The sequence below is a fragment of the Pyricularia grisea genome, chromosome VI, assembly GCF_004355905.1.
Source record: "Pyricularia grisea strain NI907 chromosome VI, whole genome shotgun sequence".
Classification (NCBI taxonomy): Eukaryota; Fungi; Ascomycota; class Sordariomycetes; order Magnaporthales; family Pyriculariaceae; genus Pyricularia; species Pyricularia grisea.
Window position 1 is genome coordinate 1072768 of NC_044974.1, and position 18762 is coordinate 1091529.

Genomic DNA, 18762 nt, shown 5'->3' on the forward strand with positions numbered 1-18762 from the left:
AATTAATATCCGGCTCGTCAAGCATAGGAGAAAAAAACAAGAACGAATGATCACAGAAAAAGCCCCCCCCCTGGGGTTAGTTCGTAGAGCTCTTGTAAAACCACATGGGTATCACCATCGATCCAAGGCATGCGAGCAAACGCGGCGTACTCGACACCATTCGCGATCGGGGAGCACAACAGAAGATTGATACACGTAATTTACGGGCCATGCTTCTCTTTCTCGGTAAATAGCACGCCCAGGAGCCTGGTAGACTTGAAAGTAGCAGCTTTGACACTATAAATGAGAACCTAGGTTTAACATTCTTTCTCATTGTTACTGCAAAAAAGGGGGCTGTCAAACTGACGTTCTGCTACTGTTCTTATAAATTGCAGACGCACCAAAAAGCTAGACAAACCACCAGCTCGCTATTTTGCCAATCAACCAACAAAAACAAAAAATGCTACCTACAAATCTCCTCACCGCAACCCTCGTGGTATGCGCTCCTCTTGCGGCCATGGCGGCCATAATCTCCCCGCGACGGCCCCAGGAATCAACCATCCCGTCCGAATGCATCGCCGCCGTAGTCGAGGCGCCCCCTCTACCGCCGTTCCTCTCCTTCACCGACGTCGAGATTCCGACGGTGGCCGCGGAGCCCGTCATGGTCAGCACCGTTGTCGTCACCGTGGGTCTGGAGACTGTGACAGTTCGAGAACCGGCGCCGGCCCCGACTCCAGTTTCGCCTTCTCCGACACCACCCGCAGCGTCTCCAACTCGGGTGATCGATTGCAAAACGATCTGCATTTGTGATGAAAAATCGCCAGAGTAAGCGCCTGTCTTCTTCCTCCCCCTTTACTTTGTTTTTCCACCTTCTTTTTGGCACTGTCTTGGTCCAAGAAAAAAAAAAAAAAAAAAAAAAAAACCAGACTGATGCTTATTTTTTTCGATAATTTCTGCAAAAAGCTTCTTCAATTGCATCTCGAGCCCGGATTGTGAGGGGTGTCTGCGCCGCAGTCAAGTACCAATCCAGACTACGCAGAGTGGCAGGCTTTTTTAAATCCGCAAAGCCTCTTGGAAGAAGATCGTGGGAATGTTATCTCGAGGGAAGTCGATTAGCAGGTTTTGTGGGTTTTTTTGAGGCCAACATAGTTGAGGTAACCTTTTGCTGTTGTAACCACACCTGTTCCCGACTTTATCCCATCAAGTTGTCATGGATTTGCTTGTTTGTTGGATGATACACTTGAATATTCGGAGCCTCTTTTCCTCAGTATCACAAGCAACCGTAGTTATCTGGAATAGCCACTATAACTGTTGGACCGTGAGCGCGTTCATGTTTTCTGCTTCTCTCAAATCCTAGTTTGTCATTTTAGGAAACCAGGGTTGAAATTTAGCACACCGATGATGATAACAATGATGATGATGACTTCGAGGGGGTTGTCTCCGAGGGGGATGGACTTTCGTCCACTGTCGTACCGGGTGGCCACCGGTTGGTTGTGGTACAAAGGAACCTAGACTCCCAATGTTCCAGGAGTACCACCAAAAATTCAACAAGAAGTTGTTTACTGGGGTTCTGTGGACGTTCCGCAGTTGCCAGAGACGGAAAACGAGGATGGTAAGAATGCGAAAAAGTGACAAAAATAAAAGAAAGCGACCCGTGAAAAAAAGTGTAGTTTTAATACACAATTTCTAAACACGACTCATCAGCTTCCTGGGGAATCCAATAATAACCAGCTGATTGCGGTGATTTATTGGTCCCTGACTATCGGTGGTGACCTCAACCCCAAGCCTCGCACTTGCTCTCTATAAGTAGCAAGATCAACAAGGCTCAGCACCTTGTGAATCCTGCCATCTTGAAGCCAGTAGAATACGTGCTCTGAAAAGGCGACCGCTTTGCCGCTGGGCTCAACCCCTGCCCATTTCAGAGCCGGGACGCCGGTGAACTCGAGCCGCACCGCCAGCCGTTGGGAATCTTCGTCGACAATGAGCGATTGCACGTCGAATCGAATATCTGGAATGGCGCGCTGGGCGTCCTCCATCAAGAGCCTGTATTGGGATAGCGAGAGCTGGCGGTTGTTATGCCATACCGAGGAATGGCAGAATCGTGGCAGGTCGGCCTCCATGGTCCGTTTGTTGATGCAGTCGATGTAAGCGCGGTAATTGCTTGAAAGGTCCGCTTTGGAAGTGGAACGAGTCGAAGCGTCGTCTGATACGGATACTGCCGTCGAGTCTGTGGTGGACGAGACGTCATCGTCCAGAAAGACGCCGTCAACGTCTCCAATCGTCTCGATATCCGACACCTGCCCGTCCTTCAGCCAGCAGAAAAGATGATGCACCCCAGTAAGCCGTTGTTTCGCCGAGACACTGCTGCCGCGCCCACCACCACCGCCAGACAACACGATCCCTTCCAGCCCCGGCATGAACTCCATGTCCTCGCCCTCGGGGACGATAGTGCGCCATATTATTCTCACGGCGACTACCTGAGCTTCCTCATCGCCTATGGACGTGTCGACTTCAAAGGCTCCATCAGGAAGAGCACCGATCCGTTCCCGCATGCGCATCAAAAACTCGTCTCCATGGTACTCGCGCCTGTTGTAAGTGACTCGGCCCTCCTGAGGCACGTACTGAGCGAGTTCGTCCCAGCGGCCCAGGTTGACATGTTCGATGAATGAACGAAATGCGCTTTCGATTGGCATAGTGTCTTTTTTGTTTCCTATCATTTCTCGGTTGACGATCTTTTTGTTATTGTTTCTCTCATTGGAGGATCTTTTTGTTATAGGTTGGGATTTAAGAGGCGTTGCCTGTTTTGGCTTCAAAGCCACTCGGCGTGTTCAGTAAATGAAAGACAAGGGCTTTCGGGGGGGTTTTTTTTTTTTTTTTTCTCGCTCTTGGGACTAGCACTAGACCTAGTTCTAGGTCCAGTCTAGTTGAATCAGGCCAATGAGGGAGATATTGCTCCGGATCAGTGACAGACGAAATGAGCTGGAAATGAGGAAGAAAAGAAATGTTAACGGTAAAAATAGAGGGCCAATTATTTCAAGTGGACGGACAGAATCGCACCACTCAGATATCATAGAAACTGGATGGATGTACTGCACTGCTGCTCTCTCATCATGGGTGGCATTCGGGTAACACGGTGGTTCAGAGAAGCCTTGCCTCCCTTGCTTTCCCCCCAGGAACTTAGCCGAGATCTCGATGGGAGGCTAGATTCCGGTATGGAAACTTGGTTGCTAACCAGGGTAGGAAAGGACTTGGGGGTTTGATTCAAGTGTGTGGGCGTCAGTCAATACAGGATAGGATATTCTTAGCTGGCTAAAGTATTCAAATGAGAAAAAAAAGTATGATGGATGCCAGCAATGACAACAGCCAAGCAAGACCAAAGGGAACCAGATAACTAATCAAGGCAGGTAAGTAAAGTAAGGTAGGTAGGTAGGCAGGTAGGCAGGTAACCAAGCAATAGATAGATAGATAGATAGGCAGGCTGGGTTCTACGTTGTTCTTCAGACGATTACTGGTCCATCAATCCTCACTTTGAGTGTGTGTGTGTGTTTTTTTTTTCACGGCTCTCCCCGGATAGTTATTTCAACTCAACTGTTGGACCCAAGCCAAAAAGGCTGGCCGGCTGCATGCAGAACGGAGTGAAGAAAGTTGCTCATGGCCGCGCATGGGTTTGCTGCTTGTCGTTCTCCATCCCCTTTGTCCATCCATTGGGTTGACGGGAACCAGGTTGGAAAAAGCAAGCTATATCCTTGCAAGCCTATTGATGACGTAGTGGGGCCTAGAATCGGAAAGCCAACCACCAACCAGCCCTGAGGCATAGATTTCCAGCGCCTTCTGTGAGGTCCACTTGAACATGTTTGTGGGTGGGGTCAAAGGACGCACCCAAGCCAACCAAGTACGTGAAGAGGAGAAGAGCAAGTACTGGATGTTTCTGCAGCATTTTTTCTTTTTTTCTTTTTTTGGTTTCATGTATCTTGCCTGTGCTTGATTGTGTGTGGTCTTCATCAAACTTCCTGTTGAGAGAGATCTCCATCGGGAATACTGAGATAATCGAGCTTCTGTCAAACAGACAACCTTTCGCAGCATGACCCGAACACGAAAACATCTCGAGCTACCATCTACCTTACTTACCTTGACTCTCTAGCATACCCAGGCACCAAAACCCAATGACCCAATCCTATTAATAATAAATCTATCCACGACCTTCTCCCTGTTGACCATAACCTCCGAGTCATTGTAGATAACCTCGGAGAACGGTGTACTTTTCAACTCCAGGTCTCCGCTCGAAACGCAACGTCCCTGCCCTATCCTAGTGCACCATGCAGCTGACAAGGGAATGGGGAGGGGATGGGATTGGATGAGATGGATGGGTATATTTCCTGAAGCCTGCAGCAAGCACCACTACCCAACAGGATGTAAAGCTCCCATGCATATACCTCATACTTAATCTAGGTTGCTAAGGTAGCTAAGGTAAGGAACCCAAGGAAAATCTAGACATGGGGGTCACCTACCTAATTGATAGTCGCCAATTGAAGAAACTCTCGGCTCCGGTTGGCCGAACCCGGATCTATAGATACGGACGGAATCACTCATATGTAGTGTGTGTGTGTGTGTGTGTGTGTGTGTGTGTGTGTGTGTGTATGGCCTGGACTGAACCGACTCTATCGCGTACACAGCTGGGTACTCCGTAAATGACAACGACAAAGCTCACTCACCATGTATGATATTTGCTGATCATCTGCTGTGGTCCCTATCGTCATTATCTTCGGTTATTGACCGGTCCTCCCTTGGCGAGAACACCATATTAACTTTTATTGGGTGGCCTGTTTTCTGACGGCATTACTCACTCTATTCTCACAGTCACCCACAGTATCGCCCCGTCAACCTCTTTGGGAACTGAAAAATACGACGTAGAAGGTAATCACAACTACCTGCTAAAAAGTATGTTTTCGTCTGACGTGAAAAGAAACACTGTTACATACATGACGTGCAGCTGCGTCCGCTCGTGCCAAGTTGATCAAGCTCTTCGAGGGTTACTGCCGCAGCCGTTAAGCCGTGTTATTCCCTCCCTTTTTATCCGATAAACTTTGCTAGAAGATCAACTGTCCCCGTAGGATATGCCGGCTCGAGGTAATCGACAATCCTTGCCTCGTTTTTGTCCGGGGTTCTCTTCCCTGCCGAATAAAACACAAAGATATGTATGTAAACGGCGATCGATATAGATATCTCAAGCTTTCCAAAGTAAGCAGTAAACAATTCTCGATGGAAGAATGTATTTGAGATGAGTGAATTCACGCGCTGAATTCAAGGTGAACACATGTATAACTTTATCAGGCGTTGATCCCAACTCCTTCTGACCAGCCAATGGTTATCCACTAACTTGTTCTATCTATGTGTTAACATTTTCAAAACCCTAAAGTCATGTCCTGGACCAATTTGGCAATTAACCACAGTACGTGACTCGGCCGAGTGGCTAAAGGAACGATTAGCATTCGGAGTTGTGACCGTATGGATGAGGGGAAAATTGATCGGCAGAAAATCGCAACGGAATATGCGATAGCTCCCGAGACAGTGGCAAACGAACTGGCGTAGCACCTCAACACAATGGATGGTGTTTGACGTACAGAGACGTCAGAAGGCCTGGCTGATCAAATCCCAATGGCATTCATTCATTCACCACGCAGGGCGTATCGTATGACTGCAAGCCTTCTTCTGTGCCGCTAGTTGCGATTCCTTTGGTGAGTTATCGGCTCGAGGATCCTCATGACCGGTATATTACTGTCAAAAAGGGTTATGATCAGTGGTATCACTCGATACTACGTCGTTCCAATAGTAAGCCGCTCACAACGAGCCAATGTACAATCATAGATTGGGTAGGACACTGAGTACCATCTGACCTTGTGTGATACGTATGTAGGGACGGAATGAGAATGTGAGCTGGCATTCTGGCCTTGTAGAACTGAGCCAGGAGTTTAGAGTGGCAAGAAACCTACACTCCAACATGCTGGAGTTGACCACATGCTAACTGTCCTAATGCATGATCCGGCCCGTCCCTACAGATCATTGCTGGAATAGGAGCATGTCTACCGCGCCGTAAAAGCATAGAATGCAGGTCGGGTAAAAAGAAAGCTCGAATATGGCAGAATTTGGAACCGGCGTGCCTTGCCAAGACTCGATGGCTAGACAGCCCTCACTGTATCGTCTCTGACATGGTCTATGGGCTCAAGAAATCTTGTGCATTATGTTGTTGGTATCTAGACTTATCCTGGTGCTTGCCGGGGCTATCAAGGATGCATCTTTATTCGACTTGCTTCCACAACGGTAGGAATATATGTAGCTGTCAGGAGGATCGACTGTTTGAGCATCTGAAATTTACCAACGATTTGATATCTTGGCCGCTTTTGAACAAAGATATCCTACCTATATCCATTCAAACACGTAAGGGTTTGCGCCAGTCTAGATATTTCTTCCAACATCGCGGAGCATCCAAGACTAGTATCAAGCCGATCGCATGGGTGGATTGGATGCATAAAAAATGGCAAGGCTGAAGGTGAGGCCAGGATACTCATATAGGCTTTCACCACACGGCTGTGCCACTAGCCACCTAGCTGAAAGGAACATGTTCAAGTAGAGACAAACTATGCCTCAAGTGCCTATCGGCGCTAGGCTGATCCCGATGCCCCCGGGGAACAAGAATGGGCTAGCCCGAGTCCCGCGCCCGTATCCATAGTATTGGTGCCATGTTACTGCGGTCCGGAAAATACGGATGCGATGCCTGCCAGGGCTGTAGTTATGATGCGCGGCTTTTCTCAGGACCGGAGCCGCATGATGGAGCTTATTGCCTTTTTTTTTTCTTTTTTTTTTTCTGGGTAAAATAAGCTGTGAGCCTTCGGACACAACAAGGGAAAAATGGGGCTGTTTATAGTAGTAAGGTAAAGGCATCTTAGATGTACTTCATGCCAGGCAGGAAAAAGAAATGACAGCAAGTCTCCCAAAAGCCTGGACCTGGCTTATGACCGGCATCGGAAAGTAACTGGATCCATTCGACTTTAATCACATCCATTACCATTTGTAGGGTCAAACAACTATGGAGTCAAGCTAGACCTCGTTCTTGCCGCAAGTGGAGCACACTCACGACTCGCAGCGAACACTGTTGCTAAAACAGGCCATTTGTTCCCACCCAACAAGGAAACTATTACGGGAAAATATTTCAGCAGCCGATGGCGCAATCGCAGCTAGACATGGTACCAAAGGGTGGTGAGATTTTTTTTTCGCGACCCTTGTTCCGAAAGTGGCAACTAAAAGTATATCTGTACGGGGAGACAAAACGATGCCGTCACATTCTTGTATAAAGGATCACATCCTGTAGTCTGCTCTTCGACTCTGGGTACTTGACCTCTCGGTGGATCTAACCCAGTAGTTCGACGTTGAAACCGCAGTTTTATCGGTATCAGCAAGCAGCAGAGGCGGTTAAATATGGCCGTCGAAACCAAAGTCGCCTCGCCGGCCCATGACGGAGCTGTCGCGAACCAGGACTACGGCAACAATGAGAACCACAACAGCGATATCGAAAAGGCTCCCTCATACAACAATGGCTCGGACCCGAACAAGCCGGATATGGAGCCGCAGATCGGAGTCGGTGGTCGCGGCCACACGCAGCGGCGGCTCAAGAACCACCACGTCACCCTGATTGGATTCTGCAGCGGCATCGGAACCGGACTCTTCATTGGCACGGGGTCGGCGTACGCAAAGGCTGGCCCGGCCGGTCTGCTCCTTGCGTATATCGTTGTCGGTAGCGTGTTGTGGTGTGTGATGCAGTCTATTGCTGAGCTCGCTACTGTGGTGAGTTGCAAGCCATTGTCCTACCACTTTTTATTTGGTGACCTGAGTCCAGACACTTCGGTGTACCATTTATGAGATGTACCCATTTCCAGATGTCGTGGCCGTTGAAAGGGTATCGGCCGTGGTTGTTTGAAGAAATCAACCCACAAAGCTAACTTGGCGATTACCCCCTTTGTTAGTTCCCGAGTGCTGGTTCTTTCCCCCATTGGGCAACCCGCTTCATCGATCCGGCCGTAGGCTTTAGTCTGGCTATCAGTTATGGTTATTGCTACACGATTGCCATAGCCAGTGAAGCCTCAGCTGCGGTGAGTCTTGTCTCTCGCCACTCAAATACCTGCTCCCGTCTTCTTGGAACGACCTCATGCTGAATGATTTCGCAATACTCTCTGTTGCAGGCCGTGCTCGTGAGCTATTGGACAGATATAACTCCGGCTGTTGTCATCACGATTAGTTTGGTATTAATCCTTGCCATCAACCTTATGTCAGTCCGATGGTTTGGAGAATCCGAGGTCTTTTGCGGGACCGTCAAGATAGTGTGCTTCATCATGCTCATCTTCGTTTCGATCGTCATCACCTCGGGCGGTGGCCCCAATCACCAGCCGATCGGATTTAAATACTGGTACGAGCCTGGTGCCTGGGTCGACTTCAACGGAATTCAGGGCTCCACGGGTCACTTTTTGGGTTTCCTCGCTGCCTTTGTCAACGCTTCCTTCTCGTTCATTGGTGTCGAGACGGTCGTAATCACGGCGGCTGAGGCCAAGGATCCGCATCATGCCGTGCCCAAGGCCGCCAAGAACGTCACTTTCCGCATCGGCTTCTTCTACATCCTGGGCGCAATTCTCATCGGCATGATCGTGGACCCGCGCAACCCCGACCTTGTTACAGGTAGCGGCAATGCAAACAGCTCACCGTGGGTCATCGCCATCCAACAGGCCGGCATATCGATCCTCCCGTCCATCATCAACGCCTGTGTCCTCGTTTCGGCCTGGTCCGCTGGCAACTCATACTGCTGGGTCGGTTCGCGCATGATAGTGGCCATGACGACGGACCGCCAGCTTCCACAGATCTTTGGACGGACCAACAAGGTTGGTGTACCATACGTTGCAGTCATCGCGTCCTGGCTGTTTGGCCCCTTGGCGTACCTCTCACTGGGCAGTGGCGGCCCCTCGCAGGCCTTCCAGTGGCTTCTCAATCTGAGCACCGTGGCTGGTTTGATTGCTTGGTCGACTCTTTGTTTCTGTTATATCCGCTTCCATGCTGCGCTTAAGGCCCAAGGCGTAGACAGGGACACGCTCCCGTGGAAGTCGCCGTTCCAACCTTTTACGGCTTGGTATGGTTTCATCGGTGCCGCCATCATTACCCTGGTTGCTGGCTTCGACGTATTTCTGGACGGGAACTGGGACACGTCGAATTTCATCGCGTCGTACATTGGTATCCCCATCTTCATCATTCCCATACTCGTATGGAAGTTTGTCCACAAAACAAAGGTAGGCTGCAGTGCCATTCCCCCAAACCAACATAACAGCCCAAACTCAGAGAGAATATCAGCTGCTAACATGTGCCGCCTAATCAAGTTTGCTCGTGCCAACACCATTGATGTGTGGTCAGGTCGTTTACATGAGACAGACATGGTGGAAAAGACGGAGCCTCCAACAACCCTCTGGGGACGTTTTATCCACTGGCTCACCTGAGCTGCTTGTAATACTACTGCCGCCTTTTTTCAAAATGTCCTCAACGACAAGATAAAAGCTGCGGCTCGTTTATGTGTGTCGTTTATTGATCCCCGATAGAGTGTAGATAAAATTTGATACCCCTTTTCAACAATTGCACATTTGGTCTTATACTTTCAGACGATCTCGCAAATCTTCGATGTTCTGGGGGTTTGCTTTGCAGCAGCCACCCACCAAGAATGACGTGAAAACGCCTCGGCCTTTTGTATTGTTGACGATCTGTGTGAGCTGTACGTCCCATGGAGTCTGCAGGTAGATGTTAGTTTGTAAAGCCATAGTCAACTGATATTCTATTAAAAGTTGAAGAACTGACCCTTGGTGCAGCACCTTGCACACCCTGAGGAGCCTCCCATTTCTTGGTGGTTGTGTTGTAGACCTCCCCGTTTGTCCCGTCAGGATACAACACCAAGGCCGGAACCTCGGTGATCACTCCTTTAGCTTTGAGACCCGAGATGGAATGCTCAAAGCTCTTAATCAGGCCCTCAAGCTTGTAGATCTTGGTACAGTTGATCCCGATTCCCCACGGCATTGCCAAAGCCTTCTTTTCACTGCCCTCCTCAACCCCGCGGCCCGCCAGCATCGCCTCGACGACCTGCTCGACGCTGCTCCCGTCCGCCAACCTCTCGTCCTCATGGGGGAAGACGCAGCTGATCCAAAACTGCGAGGGGAACCGAGAAGAAGTCGTCGAAAAAGCGTCCTGCCGCAGCCGTGTGATGGCCTCCCGTACAGCCCAGACCTCGGCCAGGTTCGGCACCGTCTCGAATGCCACGTACGCGCAGCGGCCCGGCACGTCGCCGCCCGCCGCGGCATACAGCGCCAGGCGGTCAGAGTGCCAGCGGGAAAGGGCGTCGGACGTGGAGTGCTCTGCGTCGTAAGCGCCCGTGTACTCCTGGCCGGGGGTCATGGCTGCGCCGTAGGGGCCGCAGGCGAGGGCAAGCTCGGCTGGTTTTGGTGACGCTGACGTCCCATCTGCTGCTGCCGCTGCCGCTTTTTCCGCGATGTCAACGGCGCGCCGTAGGTACGGCAGCATGGCGGAGGACGGGGCGATGCCGTCAGGGTGCTCGGGGGTCTTTGTCCGCGCAAAGGCCTCGACCGAGACCTGGTACGTCGCCGTCAGGAGGACGTCGGCGCCGGCGGCGGCAAATTCGCGCTGACAGGCCTGCAGGGTCTCTTGGTCCGAGACGAGAAGGTCGGAGGACCATAGGGGCTTGTCGTGGGTGAAGACGACGCCGAAACGGTCCTCTACTGTGGTCCCGAGGCCACCGTCGAGGATTTTAATGTCTGACATATTTTGGTACTTTTTATCGAGTGTCTCTTTTCTTTTCCAATGCGATACACTTGCCCAGAGTGTGACGGAGTTTTTGACTTGGTGGTTGGGAAAAGTAGGGTTGGGGTGAATCGGGAAATTGTTTTCATAGTGGTTGATTCAACAGTAACTGACTTGACTGTTTTTGGTCAAACTAAAGCACGCAATCCTGAGCGAGTCGGTAGTCGGTGGGGGTGCCATTGCCAACTGTGCCCCCTCTTCCAGCGAGCCGTCGCACTGTAAAAGCTTGAACGTTGGAACTCGCCAATCGACCTATCGAGGCATTCCTGCAGGTCCGCACAACGTCTTTTAACTCATGTTTACCTAAGTGGCTAGCCATTTTATTATATCGTTGTCAAAACAAGACGACCTAAAAGCTGTATTCAAGCCACCACCTTAATTCACTCACAATTCACCTACCCTGCACCTTGGTCTCATGGTCCGAATAGTCACTGCGCCGAGGCGTTGGAATGACAATACCCCATTTCTCCTGGATTGTTTCCCAATGGAAGATAAAGTCCACAGAAAAATCATAGAGCTGGAATTTACCCGTAAACATCTTGGCGCTACAGAAAAACTGGGAAATCGCCCCCAAACTTGAATGTTCAAGTCATAATAATGGTGTGATACCGCGATTCGGGAAGTTTTACAGTACTATTTCAAGATCCAGCCACTTTTCGGCATGGTCCCATCTCAATATGGCTTAATGGCCAGCTTTGAGCAGCCAGAGATGCTGCGCCCCCATGAAATAGTACAGTAGTTCACTCCTGGATGCTTTTAAGCACCAATCGGTGCCCCGGTAATACTGACCTTGGAAACAGTTAATACAGGCCTTGTGAGGATCAGCCATCAAGGACCCTGGTAAGAATGTTCAGCTCCCCAGATTAATCCCACCCTACTGTGCAACGATGCTTTGCCTTTCCCCTCTCTAAAAGAAAAAAAAGGAACACGGAGGGTAGGATTCGTAGCCGTCTTACTATACTTTATTTCTAAACTGGGCTACCATGGCGACTTGGGTATTTCGGGACCTTGTGCTATGAACCACCAAGAAAACCAGTATTGCCGGTTTCCTGCTGCCGTTCTGTACATCTCGACCTGATTGAAATCTCGGTGTCTACTCGGTGATGTGAAACCACTCTGGGCTACCACTGGTCGGTTGATCCCCAAGGCAATCCACAACAGAGTTCCATGGCGGCAATACTCCCGAATAGGTTGTGTGTGTGTGTTTTTTTTTTTTTTTTTTTTTTTTTTTTTTGACATGCAGGTGGTTCCCAAGGCCTTGCTGCGCTCTTTTTGGTTACAATACGGAATACAAATGCACATCACACCCAGTCGAATGGCAGCCCCCAATTTTCATGTGTGGGTGCATGCCCTCCTATTACTAACCTGCCTTGCTGCCCTACTTAGGTGGTCGACTGCCATCAGGTTGAATAGTAGAAGGGCTGATCTCTAATATGAGTCTTGAGCCCGCTTACTCCATCCCGCAAACCACCCTCCTTAGCTGCAGGCACTTATAATAGAAGCGGCCGTTTCCCCTAGTGGACCTTGCAGTCCGCATTTTTATACTCGTGGTACTTTTGTTGCACTTATCACCCACCGTTATACGGATAGAGATCCTTAGCTGCCAAGGGCCTTTTTTTCTTTCTTTTCTCTTCCGTCTCCAAACCCCAGCTCCTTTTGTTTCTCGGATTCAATACCCCATAATCCTAGCGTCTTTCAATCCCCACCGATTAAGCTCAGCTTACACAAAGACGAATCCCAAACAAAACAAAGCCAACGCCTCCTATTAGTAAACGATCCCCTTGGCAAGCCTCATTCAAAAAAAAGTCCACCATGGGCAAGGCAACAGACGAAAACCTCCCAGAGGTTGTGCCGGGCGACTTCCCCCAGACCGTGCCGGACAGCTCCCCACAGGCGCTGACGGCCGCCGAGGCCGAGGCGCACTGGGCGCAGCTCGGCGGCGGCGGCGACGCGTATAGGTATGCGGATGGGGTCGAGGTGGTCGACCCGGCCAAGTATATCGAGGTCCCCGTCGGGCTCGAGGCAGCTCACCACAACACTTACTCGCCCTCGACTCCCAGCGGCATGCCCTGGGAGAGGGAGCCCGTTTCGGCCATCGACAGGCTCCAGGCGGGAGGGGTCGACAGCCACGGCAGCCAGGCCGACAGCGACGAGGGCATCAAGGCCAAGCCCAAGACGATCTGGGGCCTGCCGCCCAAGCATTTCTATCTTCTCATTACGGTTCTGCTCCTGCTCGCAGTGGCGATTGGCGCTGGTGTCGGCGCGGGCGTCACCGCCGCTAATAACAGAGCGGCGCAGCGGGAGACCCAGGGAGACGGAGGTGGTGCGTCGAGCAACAACGGCGGAGGTGAAAGGTAAGGTTCTCTTCCATATCAAGTAAACCACATTTGATAAACCAGATTCCACAACAAAGTTGATTCTAACGATACAACTAAAACTAGCCCCGCGCCAACAACCACGGGTCCGAAGCCCGTGACCCCGACGGGGACTCCATACGACCCGCCGTTGAACGAGTCGAACCCAGACGGACCGTTTGTGTTCCAGGGCTGGTCCGGGGCGAACTTCACGGGCAACATGACCATCAAGTATCGCAAGTACGGCATCTTCGACCTCGAATTCCCAGTCATAAGCTACGTATGGGACCCCGACGGATACACCTGTTGCGTCACATTCTGCGGTAACAAGACCGACACGAGCGGCAAGTACCGCTGTCAGTACAGAAAGCAAGAGGCTGCTTCGGCTACCTTTAGTCGTATTCATACCTACTGTGGCGGCAATGACATTACCAAAGCCATGTCCTGTTCTTGATATTTTTCTACTTCCGAGATGAAGAGAGAGAAAAAGACAATATTTATTCCCAGGCTGTTTGTTAACTGATGATGATTGATGATTCTGCTCCTAGTTTTACGACTTCAAGGTATCTTAGTTTTTTATGATTACCTAACCTTCCCCAAAACATGGTACCAACGCTGCTTTCTAGTCGCTATCTGAATTTTAATGGTTGCCATGTGTTATCCTCATCATAACATAGCGTGGAGGAAGGCAAAAATTCACCCTGCAACTGACCGAACTGCAAATGTCTAGTGAATGTCTCCCCAACACAAATATTGAAAACATTCGTGCAACATGTACGGGAAGCTGGCCGACGAGTGTGCTGTCGGCAGCTCTCTCGATCGGGCTAATGCTACTTCTTTGTATTCATAGACCCAAACTCTTGAAGAGCAATGGACTTTTCGGATCCTGGCCATTCAAACCCCAAGGTGCGTACCCTCAAGATATGCAAGTGATGAAAAAAAAGAGAGAGAAAAAACTCCTGGCACCTTCCTGGTCGCAACATGTAACTCATTGGGTATTGTTGTTCCTTCAGCCGTTCATCGGGTACAGCACCCGGATCCAAGTTCAGGGGTCAGGGGTCTGTCTTCCAGGCTAGGCTTGGCTGGGACAGACAAAATAATGGAGGGGGACGGGAAGCGGTGATTGTCTTGGCTTATCTACCCGCGGGGTATGTAGTAATTCCTGCTCAAATATTGTCAACGTGCTCAAGAATTTTTGCTGAATTATTCTTGGTTCCAAGATGCACTCACTGCCTTGATCGCCTTGATAGATTTTGCCCCATTTTGATCATTTTTCAACTTTGCTCCAAACGTTGTGGGATGCTGAAGAAGTAAGCACTTTGGCATGTTTAGCTTTGCTACCCATTTGACCCTGTAAGCTGCTGGGACAAGGATCTTGCAGTCGCGCATCGAGCCGACCCAAAGAACTCCTCCTATCCAGACCCTCGGTAGGAAAATGTGACCCTGTGGACGGTGAATAAACGGTAGCTGGGAGCGTTTTGGTTGAGAAGCAACATTTACCCGGCAAGTGTTAATCAACTGGCCTAAATACCTACAGTAAATTTAACAACAGCCTTACCTCACTATACATGGCTGGGATTGGTCTGCCGACAAATGCATGCCCCTTTCCCGGTAAGGTAGAAATAGTGAGTGGAAAAATATACCCGAGTAACTTACGGTACTTGTTCGGAGATGACTTTCCGACCATTGCGTCTGTTAATGATTTCCGTATATATCAAAAATTGTTTCTTGAATATACATGGAAAATATACGAGTTGTGGAGGTGGAACCGTGTAAATCAGTGGAGATTTAGTCAAAATCAAGAACATGTAACTTTTAAACCATTCTATTACTTCAAGGAAAAATCGTGACATCAGTTCCAATAACCCCGCGCTACCAGCGACGGACCGTCTTGGGAAAAGCTTCTTTGAACCAGCATGAACGATTAATTTGACCCCAACCTGACCTTGAGCTGTATTGTAAAATTCTCAAAGCGTAGTCATCGAAGAAAAAATTAACCAATTTGCCTTACCCCAACCAAGCGCGCATATTCAACCTGGAAATGTCATCAATCGAACAGGAATCCGCACAAAGCTCCCAACGCGCACTGACCAAGCGATCTGTGGTCTCGTGCTTCATCTTCAAGACAGACAAGACCGACGGGCGGGTCCGCGTCGCCCTGTTCCGGCGCAGCGGCAAAGTCCGCACCTATCAGCACCTGCTGGCGCCCATCTCCGGCTCGGTCGACAAGTCCGACCCGTCGCCGCTGGCAGCCGCCTGGCGCGAGCTCCAAGAAGAGACGCAGCTGACCGCAGAGGACCTGGAGCTGCTCCGCCACGGCAAGAGCTACAAGTTCACGGACGTGTCGATCGGGCGCGAGTGGACCATCTACCCGTTCGCCTTCCGGCTGCTCCGCGACGATGCCGCCGTGAAACTGGACTGGGAGCACGAGGAATGGGGCTGGCACGATCCGCTGCAGATCGGGGATGACTTTCCCGACGGCGTGCCCCGGCTGGCCGAGAGTCTACGCCGGGTCTGGTTCGAGATGGAGCTCGGGTCTGCCGCGGGCGGGTTGCTGGATGCCGGGCTCTCACGTCTCAAGACTGACCACCAGAGCGGGGCTCGGCAGCTGGCCGGCTTTGCTTTGCGACTGCTCAGGGATGTGGTGCCGAAGATTCAGCACGAGGGATTGGACTGCGAGGGTTGGTGGGCCAGGGTGCGCACCGTCGCGTGGCACATATGGAAGAACGGCCGAGAGAGCATGGGCGCTGCCATCATGGCAGTGCTCGTACGAGCTCTAGAGGACGTGGATGGGCATCTACGGTCAGAATCGACAAAAAGAAACGTGAAGGTATGGCAGGATCTGGCCACAGAGGTGCTCGATAGGGCTGTCACGCTAAGGGAGGGCCACACTTCGGGGGCCGTTGTGGCGGAGGCTTTTGCGAACTATCTTGGGAAGCACTTTGGGTCCAGACTCCAGACCCGTCAACCGATCACGGTTTTGACCCTATCAGAAAGCTCAACTATAGCGCTAGCACTGAAGCATGTGGTTGCAAATACCGGGTTTGCGTTGGACCTGTGCATACTCGAATCGAGACCGCTATTTGAGGGAGTCTCACTAGCCGCATCCTTGACCGACGAGACGCTGACCAGCAAAGAAGCGGCACTTGGATGGGAGACAGAAAAAGAAACAGAACAGTCAGAAGAAGAAGAAGCGCATGTCTCAAAACCAGCAAACATCGGCGGTGGGGACACGGAAACGACGACAAAGACCCCGGATTCGTGGCGCCGGCGGGACGGTTCACCTAAACTTAGCATCACGCTATACTCGGACGCAGCCGCGGCGCTAGCAGCAGCGCGAGGGGTCGACCTTGTCGTCATTGGGGCGGATCGAATTTCAGCTTCGGGGGCTGTGAGCAACAAGACGGGATCTCTACCGGCTATTTTGAGCGCGAGGCACGTGGCAGAGCGAGGAGGCCATCATCATGAGGTCCGCGTCGTGGTAGTCAGCGAGTCGGACAAGATCGCACCGCCCGGCGACCCCCACGAGCACCTGGTGGAGGATAATGGCGGGGAGCAGCTTCGTAGGGCTTGGGCTGTTGACTTCAACAGTGAGAGGGTCAGGGGTGCGGCTGAGCAACTTTCTCGGTTTGCTGTGAATGGTGCTGTAAATGGCATCAAGGTCTCTGTGAGTAACATATTCTTCGAGTGGGTGCCAGCTGAGCTGATAGACTCGTACATATCCGAGCGGGGTGTGCTCTGTGTTGAGGAGATAGGAGAGGCATCTAGGGCCCTTGGGGAATCGATCGAGAGGATTTTTGGTGGCTTGTAGAGTTGGCCTTCATGACCTGGTTGGTGGGTAACAAGTTGTTGAGCCGCAGACATGCACAAAATAAATCATGTCTATTAATAAGTTGGGCACCCAAATCACCGGTATTGTAGACGAGGACGAATAGGAAGGATTCGTATGTGGCCAGCTGCCGACCCAAGTTTAGCGTATCGAGAGACTTGTGATGCGATATTGGGGCGCAGCAGATTTGCTTACAGTCTTTTTTCGCTTTTTTTTTTTTTTTTTTTGTAAAACGGTTTTATTGTCTCCGGGAGTCTTGACGTGACAGTTACGGTTTGAAGGTAGGCCAAGCTATGGACAGGTAAAACTTGTACCTACCTCCTACCCTTAACAGCAACTGTTTTGGGGAATCACAACATGGGAGGTCCAGTGCCGTGGGTAAAATAATACATGATGAACCTCGTGAAGGTGCATAACCCATCAGACGGGAAACTTTGCAATCATGACCACAATGAGTCAAATTCGAAAATTATGATTTGCTGCCGCGTATGCGAGCATCGATGAAATGTGGCTGCTGGTGGGCATAAAGGCACTTACTGTTTGGTGTGTGGTACTGTTGCGGAAATGGTGTTGTTGTGTTACCAGCGCGACCGTTTCTTGCAGGACTTTGGGACGTTAATTGACTATGGGGTTGTGGGGCCCCTACGGTAACCGTATGGACTCTAATTTGCTGCTTGGGGGGACCTCCTGCAGCATTTCATTCTTCAATTCATACTGGAGATTCCTTGCTTGTACTGTAACCAGCGTTCCTCCTTCCACCACATGTGTGCGACCCGATGGGTCAACATGCCAATTTCCTTTCCAGGAAATCTCTGCGAGAATGCTTGATCCTCGATCGAATTTGCATGGGATCTAATGAATGTCACCACGACATTTTCGCCAGACCAAGGCCTGTCTGCTCATCACATCGCCATTACAGTTACAACAAGACCCTCCCGCTCCCTCCCCTGTCTTCAGCTCGCGGACAAGGTAGCGGATATGGATATTTTTAGATCAGCAGCAACGATGTCGATGCATCATTCGCTGTCTTTGCTTCCATGGCTTCGATTTGCCGCCCTGTTCTGCAATGTATTCTTTTTTTTTTTTTTTCACTTTTTCCCGCGGAAAAAAGAAAAGAGGAGCTGCCCCTCATTCTGCAGCCACCAAACACTGGTTAGAATCACACGTTTCCCTTGATGATACTCCGTACATCTGTACCAAGCAAATACTTGGAGAGAAAACAACACAATTTGCACAGCGCCGCATGCCTGGTTTGGTAGTCGTCTTACAAGATTGCCCGATTTTGAGCCTGTTGCTAACCTCCTATAGCCGTATTACTGGCGCTTTACTGGCAGGCATTGTCCGCTGTCAGAACCCTTTCCAAAAACCCATATCTGCAAATTGTCGGGCAGACAGCACGTCCAAGTATTTTTTTTTCTTCACGCATTCCATTCCGTTCAGTTTCCATCACACCGTAATTTCAAGGGGGTGGCCATCCATGATCAAAGTCCCCAAGCCTTCCTTCCCCCTCACATGGCAAGGGAAAGAATGGTACTTTTAATTCCCTTGCTGTATTGAATCAACATTTGGGAGTAATAAAAATTATGCGTCACAGATGGCACTGCACTCTCCCATAATTGCATGGCCAGGCTTCTTCCCAGAATTGCCGCTAGTGATGCAACCTGCATCCAATCTCGTTCCGTTCGGTTCGTCAAGACTCTCAGG

The 18762-nt window shown here is 50.5% G+C and overlaps 6 protein-coding genes across 6 annotated transcripts; 4 read left to right on the forward strand and 2 right to left on the reverse strand.

Moving 5' to 3' along the window:
* Positions 1-439: 439 nt before the first annotated feature.
* PgNI_11451 (uncharacterized protein) lies at positions 440-808 on the forward strand (the record flags this gene model as incomplete). Its single annotated transcript, XM_031131418.1, has 1 exon — positions 440-808. The coding sequence occupies one exon, from the start codon at positions 440-442 to the stop codon at positions 806-808; it is 369 nt and encodes a 122-aa protein (XP_030976688.1).
* Positions 809-1724: 916 nt separating this feature from the next.
* On the reverse strand, positions 1725-2672 carry PgNI_11452 (uncharacterized protein; the record flags this gene model as incomplete). Its single annotated transcript, XM_031131419.1, has 1 exon — positions 1725-2672. The coding sequence occupies one exon, from the start codon at positions 2670-2672 to the stop codon at positions 1725-1727; it is 948 nt and encodes a 315-aa protein (XP_030976685.1).
* A 4518-nt stretch (positions 2673-7190) lies between these two features.
* Positions 7191-10955, forward strand: PgNI_11453 (uncharacterized protein). The gene is made up of 5 exons (XM_031131420.1): positions 7191-7818; positions 7998-8123; positions 8214-9305; positions 9393-9800; positions 9868-10955. The coding sequence occupies exons 1-4, from the start codon at positions 7453-7455 to the stop codon at positions 9507-9509; spliced, it is 1701 nt and encodes a 566-aa protein (XP_030976686.1). The 5' UTR covers positions 7191-7452; the 3' UTR covers positions 9510-9800; positions 9868-10955.
* PgNI_11454 (uncharacterized protein) lies at positions 9657-10836 on the reverse strand (the record flags this gene model as incomplete). The annotated part of the gene is made up of 2 exons (XM_031131421.1): positions 9657-9794; positions 9862-10836. The coding sequence occupies 2 exons, from the start codon at positions 10834-10836 to the stop codon at positions 9657-9659; spliced, it is 1113 nt and encodes a 370-aa protein (XP_030976683.1).
* Positions 10956-12330: 1375 nt separating the features above from the next.
* PgNI_11455 (uncharacterized protein) lies at positions 12331-14135 on the forward strand. Its single transcript, XM_031131422.1, has 2 exons — positions 12331-13229; positions 13317-14135. The coding sequence occupies exons 1-2, from the start codon at positions 12688-12690 to the stop codon at positions 13681-13683; spliced, it is 909 nt and encodes a 302-aa protein (XP_030976684.1). The 5' UTR covers positions 12331-12687; the 3' UTR covers positions 13684-14135.
* Positions 14136-15270: 1135 nt separating this feature from the next.
* PgNI_11456 (uncharacterized protein) lies at positions 15271-17040 on the forward strand (the record flags this gene model as incomplete). The annotated part of the gene is made up of 1 exon (XM_031131423.1): positions 15271-17040. One exon carries the CDS (start codon positions 15271-15273, stop codon positions 17038-17040), a length of 1770 nt encoding a protein of 589 aa, XP_030976681.1.
* Positions 17041-18762: the final 1722 nt, after the last annotated feature.

Bases quoted from the DNA above. Each gene is read 5' to 3' on its own strand.
- PgNI_11453 (XM_031131420.1), top strand. From the start codon at position 7,453: ATGGCCGTCGAAACCAAAGTCGCCTCGCCGGCCCATGACGGAGCTGTC. The intron at 8,124-8,213 runs GTGAGTCTTGTC...TCTCTGTTGCAG, and splicing joins CCAGTGAAGCCTCAGCTGCG to GCCGTGCTCGTGAGCTATTG. The intron at 9,306-9,392 runs GTAGGCTGCAGT...CGCCTAATCAAG, and splicing joins AGTTTGTCCACAAAACAAAG to TTTGCTCGTGCCAACACCAT.
- PgNI_11455 (XM_031131422.1), top strand. From the start codon at position 12,688: ATGGGCAAGGCAACAGACGAAAACCTCCCAGAGGTTGTGCCGGGCGAC. The intron at 13,230-13,316 runs GTAAGGTTCTCT...AACTAAAACTAG, and splicing joins AACAACGGCGGAGGTGAAAG to CCCCGCGCCAACAACCACGG.